The sequence below is a fragment of the Haplochromis burtoni genome, unplaced genomic scaffold, assembly GCF_018398535.1.
Source record: "Haplochromis burtoni strain Fernald_Lab_line unplaced genomic scaffold, NCSU_Asbu1 Contig_525, whole genome shotgun sequence".
NCBI lineage: Eukaryota > Metazoa > Chordata > Actinopteri > Cichliformes > Cichlidae > Haplochromis > Haplochromis burtoni.
In genome coordinates, this window is record NW_024582886.1 from 330,124 (window position 1) to 342,740 (window position 12,617).

Sequence of the window (12,617 nt, forward strand, 5' to 3'; positions counted from 1 at the left end):
CTCCTTTTAATGCAAAGGAAGTTGTAGCATGAATCCTGAATATCTAAGCTTTTTATCCTAAGTCGAAGGCTCAGCCTAGCCACCCTGTGCTCCAAAACAATGTTAACATGGACAATAAAACTCTAGCAAAAAAAAAAAAGTGGAGGGTTTTGGTGTCACTTTTAGATTAGTAAAGGGGTTTTCATTTCCTTATCCAATTATACAGACTAGATGCCTGAATCTCTGGATACTAAGCAGGATTACTATCACAACAACACAACACATTTCCAGCAGGGTACAACCACCCTGCCTCACATTTGTACAATCCACTTTACATCCAGTTCACAAGAGGACACGGATCTGCTTAACATGTAACAAATCAAGACCATCACTGTGAATGAAATGTGTTACAGTGATTGTTTTCGCTTGATTAACTTGCTTTTAATGTTTTAAGTCAAATTCCTGTCTGAAAATGAAATGAATCACCCAGCCCGAGCTCACTGCCGACTACACAGCATCCAGCAGTGTGAGGTAAATAAACCACCTCCATGTAAACACACAATGCTGGCAAAAAGAACAAAAGGAGTCAGCCAGAGAGAGTGATTGACTGTGTAGGGACTTAAAACCAAACCTGCGTAGCGTAAGGATGAATGGGAGACTTACCAGGTATGATGGAGGGAAATTAGACAGTCATTGTGCAGTGTGTGTGGGAGATCGTTTAAATCTCTGTGCTTTACAGACCATTTAAAAGCAAGTTTCTCTCTGCCTGGAGAGCATAATGAAACATTTAGACAGTAACCATTCTTCTCTTTTCTGCTTGTTGGTGTTTTTGTGCGAGAGTGTGTGTGTCAGCACACTGTGGTGGGCATCTGACCAGTACTTCATCATGAAGTGGCTGACACATTTGAGCACTAGAGATCTGACTGTGCAACTTTGGGAAACACCAGAGAGGGAATTTAGGGAAGCAAAGTGATATTTTATTTTTCATAGACACCAGGAAAATAGGTTGTCACACACCAAGATCTCTTTCGTACACACAAACTAAACTTAATCTAAATTTAAAGAGGACCGAACTAAGGAGGACAATCTGATTTTCTCAGAGTGGATAGCAAAGGATTGTTTTGTCAGCCGATTTACGCAAAAAGTCAGACAAATCTATACCAGAGGTATGAAAACCACATGAGAGGTAGCTCTTAGACGCGGTTACCTTTTAAAGTCAAGTTTAATCTAGAACTAGACCCAGGATGTTTGAGTAATTGTACAAATACATATCAAATAGAAACAAGGATAACTGACATTCTTCTGACATTCTCAAAAAAAAAAAAAAACCCCAGCAAAAATCAATCTGGATCATAATATCTTTGCTCTTGTAGTAGTAGTAGTATTTATTTATTGTCATTGTCAAGAACAATGAAATTGCGTTTGGGGCTTCCATACAACCCCAAAAAAAGAAGAAAATAATAAATACCCCTTAAAACCCAAGTGTACATATTTAACCCAGTGTGACTCCAATGCAATAAGACAATCCTTAGCAATAATGTTCGTAGAAATTCAGACAAAGACCTGAGAAACATGACAAAATACAACAATGCAACCCATTCAATATTATTGTACTGTGAGATATGATATCAGATATGATAGTTATCTATTTAAGAAAGAGGGGGGGGGCAGGAGGGGGAAGAGAATAAAGATATGATGCACCAATGCAGACCAGTTCATTGCTATTAAGAAGTTGGATATGGTTATTGTCCGTGAGAGGGGGGCAGAGAGTTCAGGAGCCTCACAGCCTGTGGATACAGGCTGTTGGCCAGTCTGGATGTTCTGGCCTGTATAGACCTGTACCTTCTCCCTGAGGGCAGCAGGTGGAAAAGGTGGCGCGCAGGGTGATGTTGGTCCCGCAGGATACTGTGCACCCTCCTCAGACAGCGAGTGGGGAAGATATTACTGATCTCTGGCAGACTTGTTCCAATAATTCTGCCAGCTTCTTTCACCACCCGCTGGAGTGCTTGCTGATCGGCCTTGGTGCAGCTGGGGAACCACACTAGAAATCCATACGTCAGAACGCTGCTGATGGCACAGTTGTAGAAGTTCAACATCAGAGATCTGGGAATGTGTGCGCTCCGCAGTCTCCTCAGGTAGTAGAGGCGCTGTTGGGCCTTCCGTGCAACTGAGGTGATATGGTTGCCCCAGGACAGGTCCTCGGTCACAGTTACCCCCAAGAATTTAAAACTGCTCACCCTCTCCACCGCCTCACTGCCAATGAAGAGAGGCAGATGGTTGTTATGACCCTTCTTCCGGAAATCTACAATGATCTCCTTGGTCTTTTTGGTGTTTAAGACCAAGTTATTGTCGTGGCACCATGACTCTAGTTGTTGCACCTCTGTCCTATAGTTTGTCTCATCGTTGTTGGATATAAGTCCGAGCACTGTAGTGTCATCTGCAAACTTAACAATGAGATTGGACGCGCAGGAGGAAATACAGTCATGGGTGAAGAGAGTGTATAGCAGAGGGCTCAGAACACACCCCTGAGGGGCACCGGTGTTGACCACAAGGGTGGAAGAGGTGTTCTTACCCACTCTGACACTCTGTCTACGGTTAGTGAGGAAGTCCACAATCCAGTTGCACAGAGAGGAGTTAAGTCCCAGTTGGTGGAGTTTGGGACGGAGTTTGTATGGCCGGATGGTATTAAAAGCCGAGCTGTAGTCTACAAAGAGGAGCCGTGCATAGGTGTTCCTGTGTTCCAAGTGCTTCAGTAATGTGTGCAGCACTGTGGCGATCGCATCCTCGGTTGACCGGTTCTCCCTGTATGCAAACTGGTGCGAGTCCAGGGATGGTGGAAAAGCAGCTCTGATGTGTTTAATGACCAGTCTCTCCAGGCATTTGGCGGGAATGGGGGTGAGTGCCACAGGTCTGAAATCGTTCAGACATGTGACATTTGACTGTTTTGGGATGGGAACGATGGTTGCTGCTTTGAAACAGGATGGTACCAGTGAACAGGACAACGAGGTGTTATATATAGAGGTGAAGACGTCCGCCAGGTCCGCAGCACAGTCTTTTAGCACCCGGCCCAGCACTCCATCTGGCCCGGCCGCCTTCCTGGTGTTAATGCTCCGGAACACACGCCTCAGCTCATGAGTGCTCAGGACTGGAGCAGGATCGGTTGAGGGGAGAGGGGACAGGACAGGGTCGGTGTTCTCCCTATCAAAACGGGCATAAAAGAGATTTAGATCCTCAGCCAGAGTAGAACTGTCGGCTGAGGGTGATGGTGTTCTTCTTTTGTAGTCCGTGATAGCCCTGATGCCCTCCCAGACCTGCCTTGGGTTTGTGTTGTTCTCAAACCTGGCCTCGATACGCCTCCTGTGCTGCTGCTTGGCAGTCTTGATGCCTCTTCTCAGGTTGGCCCTGGCAGCACTGTATGCCTCCTGGTCCCCGGATTTGAAAGCGTTGTTCCTTGTTCGAATAAGTTGTTGAACTCCGTGTGTCATCCAGGGTGGATTATTAGGGAACACACGGAATCGTTTCCAAGTTGTTACATTGTCCACACAGAAACAGATGTAGTCCAAGACAGTGGAGGTGTAACTGTCCAATGCGACACGATTGTCAGTGTCCTGCACCTTGAATACATCCCAGTCTGTGCAGTGGAAACAGTCCTGAAGCATCGGAATAGCATCCTGCGGCCATGTTCTCACGGTTTTGGTTGTAATCCCAGTGCTCTTGATCTTTTGTGTGTATATTGGGTGTAGCAGAAGGGAGAGATGGTCTGACAGACCCAGGTGGGGATAAGCCTGGGCTCTGTATGCATTCGCCATGTTGGTGTACACCTGGTCCAACGTTCTATCTCCTCTGGTAGCACACTTCACATTACGGTGGAAATTGTGAAGTACAGATTTCAGGTCCGCGTGGTTAAAATCCCCAGTCGCAATAAAGACACTGTCCGGGTGTGCTACCAGGCTGTTATTGATGCTGCTGCTCAATTGTGCTAACGCTAGCTTAGCATTAGCATCTGGTGGAATGTAAACAGCGCAGATGTAAACGGCAGAAGATTCCCGAGGGAGATAGAATGGTTTAATAAATTTTAACTGCACTCCAGCATAAAAATTTTTCTTTCTTTTCCCATTTCAGGAGAAAGATTGAGTTAAAGGTCTATATATTGAGAACTTGTAACGCACAGAGAACTAACAGGGTCAACAGTATCAACAGGTTTCACAGGGTATTATAAAAGGTCCAGAAGTAGACACCCCCCTCTGCTGATGATGGTGGGTATTAAAAAGCATTTGCACCTCTGTAAATTTTGGCTAGCAGAAAAGGTTAAATGGGCAGACTGTTGCCAAGTCAATGAGACAGCTTCCATAAGCTATCCATTTTTAGAGGAGTCAAGGTTAGACTCTTGTCTGTTTATAGTACGGCCCCTGCCATTAAAGAATTTCTCCTAGTAATCTCAAACATATCCAATTTAAGTCACACATCAAACTTCAAATACTTATGCAATCACGAAACTGAATAAGAGAGACAGTTCAAGTACAAATGGTCTTAGAGTGTATAAAGGCAAAAATAAAAAGGTTAATTCAAGTTAACCAAGAATATAAATACCAACAATAAACACATAGGTTTCATGGAATCTCTCTCAGTTTTGAAAGGTAAATTGTGAGTGTGTGGACATTAGCTTAAAGGTGGAAAAGACGATGTGTTATCAATGTGTGTGTAAGTGGGTTAACTTAAGGGACATGTTGCAAGTTACCGAACTTTAAATAAATGTGTCTGAAACATAGAAGATAGAGGCTCAACAGTCAGTCAGCCGAACAACCAAAGTGCCCTGGGAAGAAGACAAACAGACGCTCATACCTTGGGAAGACTAGCCTGAGGTGTAGGGGTGGGAGTTTCCTCATCATTGATCTGACAAGGCTGGTCCTGCTTTCTTTTGACTTCAAGGATGAGCTGAGCCAAGTAGTTCTGCTGGAACCGGGTACGTTTGCCAAGGGCACCTACAGATGAAATCAGCTTAAAAGGTTTAGATATACTATGGTTAAATTTGGACATTTTATTCAGCATCACCACTGGTAACTCCATTTGCATTATTCAACAATTAATGCAATAATGCAACATGTTGTCAGTCCAGCTTAGAATGTTGGACACCTATTGCTCTGTCCATACTTCAACACACCCAAATCTGAAATCAAGGATATCAAGGATTTATGAGGTTATGCTGAATATAAAGTTAGCAAAAAGCTAGCTAGCTACAGCAGCTGACATCTAAAGATATCTTGAATATCTCTGAATATCAATTTCTCACAAAAAAAAAAAAGAAAAGAAAATCACACAACTCTATAACTTTTGAAATGAAAGTTGATTGAATGATTGAAAAATGCCGGTGAGAAAGATAATAGTTATGTTCGTTTATATAAAAAGATCTTACTAGTGTAGACCCTGCAGCAAAAATAACATATCTGAGAAGTTTAATTTATGGGCTAAATTGTTCGTAATAAAAGATAAGATAAAGGTAAAAGGGGTGGCTGTAGCTCAGGTGGCGGGGCAGGTCGCCTACTAATCAGAAGGTTGGTGGTTCGATACCCGTCTCCTCCAGTCTGCATGCCAAATATCCTTGGGCAAGATACTAACCCCGTGTGTGAACACATGTGAACCCCATGTTCTACTTACATAGAAAGAACATAGGAAAAAAAATGAGCGCTTTGAGTGCTCAGTTAGAGTTGAAAAGCGCTATAAAAGAACCAGCCCATTTACCAAAACGGGAATTAAAATATAAAAATACAGCATAAGTATTTAAAAACTTATTTTTTCAATAAAAAGCTGCACGGGTGTAAAATGATAACTGGACAGTATTTCATAGAGTCCTATAATACAGCGCTCCAGTACACTGGAAAAATGAGCCACAGCCAGGGCACAAGGTTAATGTTACTTTATCACTTAAGAAGCTAATAGTTTATACTTTATCCTGTTTGTAGAATTCGAGAAATAACGAGTCACTGACTAAAACTAAAGCTCCTTCCTAAACAATAAGATCTCCAAGAGTTCAACATAGGCTAAACTACTGGAGGCCTAATTCTGCAGCTCTAGTAGCTTTGGGTTTGCTAATAATAATTTGTTAAACTGTCAAATTGTGTTTCATGTAGAACTCCCTTTTGTCAACTCTCCCTGATTATACAGGCCTCCTATGGTTATCTGTCAATTCAGCATTCTTTTCTCCAGGTGTGTACTTCAGTTACCAGTCATGTTGATGGTGAGCCCCGAAAGCTCCCGAGCCTTCTCGATGTGTTCCTTGGCACGCTGGTACTCATAGTAGGTGAGACTAGTGTAGACGCACTCGAGGTGGAATTGAATAGCCAGGTTTCTGTGTTGTGATAACACAGACTGGCATTTGAGCACTGTAAAAGGAAAGGGAAGAACATTCCAGTGAGGATGAACATGAAACACAGATTAGCTATCTTACATTGTGATTTTGCAGTTAAAATGTTCAGAGATTGTCAAAGTAGATGGACACTAAGAAATGATAACATTAACTGAGAAAAACACCAGGGGTCCAGTTTCTTTTCTATGCATGAACCAAATATATCTATGCTCCTTACAACCCTGCTCGAAGAACTCAGGCCCTGAAATGAGACCTTAAAAAGACACACTGAGCATGGAGTCGATGGGAATGGACAGAGGAAAGCGCAGTCTCATTCCCTCATTCTTTTATTTTGACAGCGAATGCGCACCTGCGGACCACTTATGTGCAGCCCTGCTTATATTTATGCCTGGCCAACATTCTTATCATTTAAGGTACCCTACCTTTCCAAATAGACAAGACTAACATTAACAAATCAAATATAACCCTCGATAAATATATTTGTGGAGCATTCTTTTGAAGACTGCAAATGAATTGCATTTTTTATTTTTAAACGCATATCAACATCATTCGACAATTAAACCCCAACAACAGAAGTACACCTTTGTTTAATCTCTTTATTTGCTTTTGTTACAGTAAAATGACAAAAATCTCTAATTATTGAGAAAACCTTTGAACACAGTTTGGGAGTAACTTGTTTTTTGCTTAAACATCATTTTCATTACTTTAAAAACACCAAATCGTTCACTTTCATTATGTGTGACCTTAGAAACATTGCCTCAGTGTGATCATAACCAGTCTTATTAATGACTCTGATTACTCTTTTTTTTTGTAGTATAAGTATTGAATTTATTATTGTTTTAAAAGCCGACCCCCACAACTCCACACAAGAAAAAAATACAAGTGAACAGGAAATTATATGTAAAGCTCTAATAGATGCTTAGTGTTATAAAGAACACATAATAACTTTGACATTTTCCCTATAATATAATGAAAATGTTGTTCATAGGATTTTACATCACTGACTGTTTTAATTTTGGTATTAAAAACCTTTAAATTCAATATTTTCTTTACATCCTTTTTATGGTCACAAAAAGCATGAATTGAGTTTTCTTAATAATATCAGTAGCACTGCCAGGCTTCTACCTTTCTACCTTTAAAACCCGGAGAGCAGCCAAATGGCTGGTAGGCTTTTAGCTAAGCTTTAGCTTCAGCCAAGTGGAAGCTAAATTGGCTAGTCATTCATATGTAAATTAGGTTGTTACCTGGGAATTCTGGAGGGAGGGGAGTGGCGGTGTGTGATTGAGGGGGTGGGGGAGCTGCTAAAAGCTGTGAACTTCCTTTTGTGTTCGTCTTGATGCATTCTCAATCATCCAGGGAAATAAATCTCCAAAAGTCACCAACTTGGAGTGTTTCAGTTTGCCATCTTAGGGAGAAATCAACACACATGGGTGTATGTCCTTTGTTGCTGAGATTTATTGATAAAAACAGTACAAAAAACCAACCATTTGTACACATATTTACAAATGGCCTGCTGAGTGGTGCACGGAGCATGTTCATTGGTTCATGGACCTCCCTGAACTAATGGCATTTATTGCAATTGTCATCTTACAGCTTTTCCCATCAAAGACTCAGTGCTGTTTCCTGCAGTATATTGCAAGTAAACCTGACAAGTTTGGGATCAAGTTTTGGGTGGCTTGCGACCTAAAATCCAAGTACATTTGCAATGTCCTCCCATATCTTGGCAAGGACCCCAGTCGTCCCACTGGGGAGAGACTTTCTGAAAATGTAGTAATGAGGCTGATGGAACCATTCCTAGACAAGGGCAGAAATGTTACCACGGACAATTTTTTCACATCGCTTTCACTTGCGCAAAAACTTCTTAGATGGAAAACCACCATCCTCGGCACAGTCAACAAGAGTCGCAGGAAAATTCCTCAATCCACTAGACAGACACTCCCTCCAGAATTCCCAGGTAACAACCTAATTTACATATGAATGACTAGCCAATTTAGCTTCCACTTGGCTGAAGCTAAAGCCTAGCTAAAAGCCATTTGGCTGCTCTCCGGGTTTTAAAGGTAGAAAAGCCAAATGGCTGCTCTCCGGGAGTTTAAGTTAAGGGACAATCTGTTGATATCAAAACACATGTTAAGAATGTCATACTCACGTTCGTTTGCACACAAAATATCCTTTAAATCTTTAAATCATCTGCAAAAATAACAAATTTAAACAATTTACTCATTTTAGTAAATTGTTTATATCATTAATGTAAAGTCTAAAGAGTTTTAGACCAATCACTGATCATAGAGGTAACCCCACATTGAACCTTTCTAAATTCAAACAGTTTTGTTAATTTGCACACACTGTTGTCTATTTTTCAAATGAGCTTTAGCCAGGAACAGGCTATTCCTCTTATTCCACATCTCTCTAATTTCCTTAATAACTGACAATAATCTACTGTATCAAACACTTTCTGTAGGCCAAGATAAATACCGACAGAGAACATCATTTGCAATGGCTTCTGTTTAAAAAAAACAAAATTTGGAAGTTTACTAACAGAAGCAATGCAAAGCAAAGCCAACCATATCAGCTGGCTAGCAGGATCATTTGTAACACGTGTTACTGCGCCGTCGCAGGTTGGCTATTTGCACGTTAACTAAAGCGAGCACATCGTGTTAACAGTTATATAGTACAGTTTGATTCACAGAAGCAAATAAACATGCAGCGTTCATACTGATTTGCTTACTTATATGGTAAATCTCTGCAAAACATACACATCACAAATGTTTCTAGCTTCATGGGACTTCTTTTAACATTTTTGGTACAAATTGTGAGCCACCACAAAGTACTGAGTGCCTAAAGCTGCCGATTTTGTTCTTTCCAAGTGACAATAACCTCAACCTTTCATATTAAAATAGACTTATATGTAAAATATGTCTCACACACAGACACACACACCCTTTGTAGATATTTATAGGTGTGTTTTTTTCCCCATTCTAACCCAACAACTACTCTGATCAGCTAAGCTGTGACAATATCAGTGGGCACCTTCAAACACGCAGACACTTTGACTTTGCAGCTGAGAGTAAGTCTCAAAGAATGTCCTTACAGAAAAAAAAACCTGTTATAATTAAAGGCAACTGGCCAACAGTAGAAATGTTCAGGACATTAATTCAGCAAAAACATTCCTGTTGAGCACCAAACAAAAGGAAATCAAGCCAGACATGGCAGCACCTCCATGGGCAGAAAACAGATGTGCATGCTTGTCACAGCATCACTTTTCTGCTCACACCACTCGTAAAAGCATCGTGTCCAACTGCTCCTCTGGAATATGGATCAGTATGTTTTGTAGTATGTGCAGTCGGCTCGCCCTTCACACTCTGTTAACTGCCACACAACAGACTGCGCTCCAACAAACCCACTGCCTTTAAAAAACAAACTCCAGCAAGCAGCCATTTGGAAAGGCTGTGGAAAAAACCCAACAATAATTACATAAACAATCCAAACGCTGATAAAAGCTCTGCTGGGACGATGGGAAAGGGAGAGTAGCTTTGCTTTACGCAGAACAGAGTTATTTCACATACTGATATTTTCTCCACTCTAATTCCATTACAGGAACACAGTGTGATTAAACAACTGCTTATAAACAAAGAACGTTTCTTCAGTGCACTGGTACCCACATGTCAGTTTGGGTAGTGGTCCTCTAAGAAACCAGTGCGTGCTTCATGTTCTATATGCCAGAGACATTTTTGAAAGGAGTATGCATATGTATGAAATGGGCCATGCCTTCCCAGAAAACCTCTCAGTACATAATGAAATCCAAGTCATAGACACACATATAGAGACAACAAAATAAAATTTATGAATAAGATTTATCTTATAATAATGCACAAGACTACTCAAAGTCTTTAATATGGATGTTTGTCTAATGCAGGAATAATGTTTAATAATGTTTTTTACTTCATAAATGGTTGTCATAACTGAGGAGGACTGTGGGAGTCAGACTTATGTGGAAATGCTGCAAAGAAACCACTACTGACAGAGACGAAGAGGAAAACAGGACCTGCCTAAACCAAGGAATACACATAATGGATGCAAGACCAGTGTTGATCACAGAGGTCACAGTGTACTACGAAGCCAGATTAATGGCTTTTTTGAGCTTAAAGTGAGACTCTTTTAGCGTGGCTAAACCGCTGTGGTAATAAATAATGCGGTTGGGAGTAAGTTATATTTGGAGTTTTGGTTTCAAAGCAAAGCAATCTGTGAATCAGTCAAGAGTCCAGTTTTGACTGATTCTTTTACTTAAAGCATGTTTTAATCACAAAATAGAATATAATAACTAAAGCCAATGAATAAAGCACAAACTATGTGTCGCATATCATATTAATGTGGGAATGCAGAAAATGCAGAACATATATAAGCTTACTACTTGACTATAATCTGCTGCTAAGTCTATTTTACACTGCAGGAATTGCAGCCATGAAGAACACCTATCCAATCAATAAAATTAATTTGAATTTGATCTGCCAACAAACTAAAGCCTGTCACCCCAAGGCTGTTTGTGTCCTCCCAGCCTCTATATAGTTTCGGCATTTATTAAATTTTCTGCCTCAACCAACCTTAAAACATTTTGCGATAATTCACGATTTGTTTTTTTCGTTTCATGTACGCAATAAATGTGCATTAATTTCATCAGCCAGTTTAACAGTTATATAAGATACTGATAGATATCAGCAGCACAGCAGCTCAGAGTGAACTGCTGACTATGGTGTAGTCCAAATGGACCACAAAGAATTCACTACTTCTGACACCACAGACGTAGCTGGAAACAACTCTATCGTCAATTTGTCCAAACTGTAGCACACACAGCGCGAATACACTGAAACGGCTGATGCTTGACGTGGTAAACTGGCTAAATGCTCACTTAGGTTTGAAATATTCTTTCCCACATACACTCACGGGCATATAACACAACACAATAACAATAACAAAAAACAAACAGACCTTTGTCCATGCTGATCTGGGCCAAGCTGAAGAGTTGTGGGGAACGGGCCTCTAGAATTTGCTGGTGTAGGTTAATGTAGCGCAGGGTCCAGCAGGGCAGCAGCTGCATGTACATGTGAACAAAGTGAGTCAAGTTTTTATTAAACGAAAGCCACGACCCAACTTCTCTGACAACAGGGTTGTAGCTTATTACCATTTCATCTGATTTAATACAGAGATGAGATCATTTGTGCTTAAGCTTCTTACACTCTTCAGTTTCTTGCTTGTTAGTCTGAAGACCACAAATACCATCTAAAATAATGCAATTAAAATATTGATAGGCAAGACTGAGGCCATGATACAAACAGTATTGTGTCACAGTTCCAGCCTGTGTGCCTGGTAATCTACTGAAAAGCTGGAATGTTTAAAGATCAACATATCTGGAAACTACATCGCAATAATGTTTTGATTTTCTTTTTTATTTCTACATTATCAGTTTGTTGTGTTTTTGGTTAGTGAGGATGTGTTTTTACACAGCAATGTGTGTTTAAAGGGAAGACATTTTTACTCTGTTCTTAATGTTATAACAAGCACTCCCCTCAGAGTATAGGTGAATAAATAAACACATAATGCTGATCTCGAGGCGCCTTCAGGACAAATACAACACCAGCATTTAGAGTGCTGCATCCTGGAGCTAAGTGCTGAGCATGCACTAAAAACAGCTCACTCCTTAGCTTTTTGCATCTGAACAGAACAGAAAGTGGCAGAGAGAGAGGAGGGATGTTGTATTTCCCCTTACACCAAAACCTCCTTACACCTTGCAACCTCCCATTCTTGTCACACACTGGTAGAGTGCAAGTGAACCATGTTAAAATCTTACTCGTGTGTTAGCGAGGATGCACAGTCACATGGAGATTTAATTGCCCGTCTCAATGAATCAGTATGCACTCACATTTTTTTCCTTCAAACCTTATGCTAAAGAGAAATTAAGTCCACTCAGTGTGAATAATGATGGGCCTTGATGGATAGCAAGGAACATGATCTGTACCACTAGGATCTAAATCAATGACGTAAAACAAATATTTTCAAACTATTACTGTTGGGTCTGTGTTTTCACAAGCCCCGCTAGTTTAGAGACTTATTCATCATGAAGAAAACAAGACATAACAGAACATCTTCGACCGGTTTTTCACTCGCTGACGAGGAAAGTTTTTGGTCAAGAACCAGCTCTTGGAGCTCACGCTCCTAACCTGTCTCATGCCCAAAATCCTTCAAAGAGCAGCTGTCCAACAGGCACGTGCAGGGGGTGGGG

The 12,617-nt window shown here is 40.8% G+C and overlaps 1 protein-coding gene across 1 annotated transcript in view; it reads right to left on the reverse strand.

The window, feature by feature from the left end:
• Window positions 1–12,617, reverse strand: part of ttc27 (tetratricopeptide repeat domain 27) — a gene marked incomplete in the record, with an annotated part of 90,612 nt that overhangs the window by 52,578 nt on the left and 25,417 nt on the right. The window contains 3 exon segments of the mRNA XM_042214160.1: window positions 4,822–4,961; window positions 6,201–6,359; window positions 11,327–11,429. Coding sequence (XP_042070094.1) covers window positions 4,822–4,961; window positions 6,201–6,359; window positions 11,327–11,429 — 402 coding nt within the window.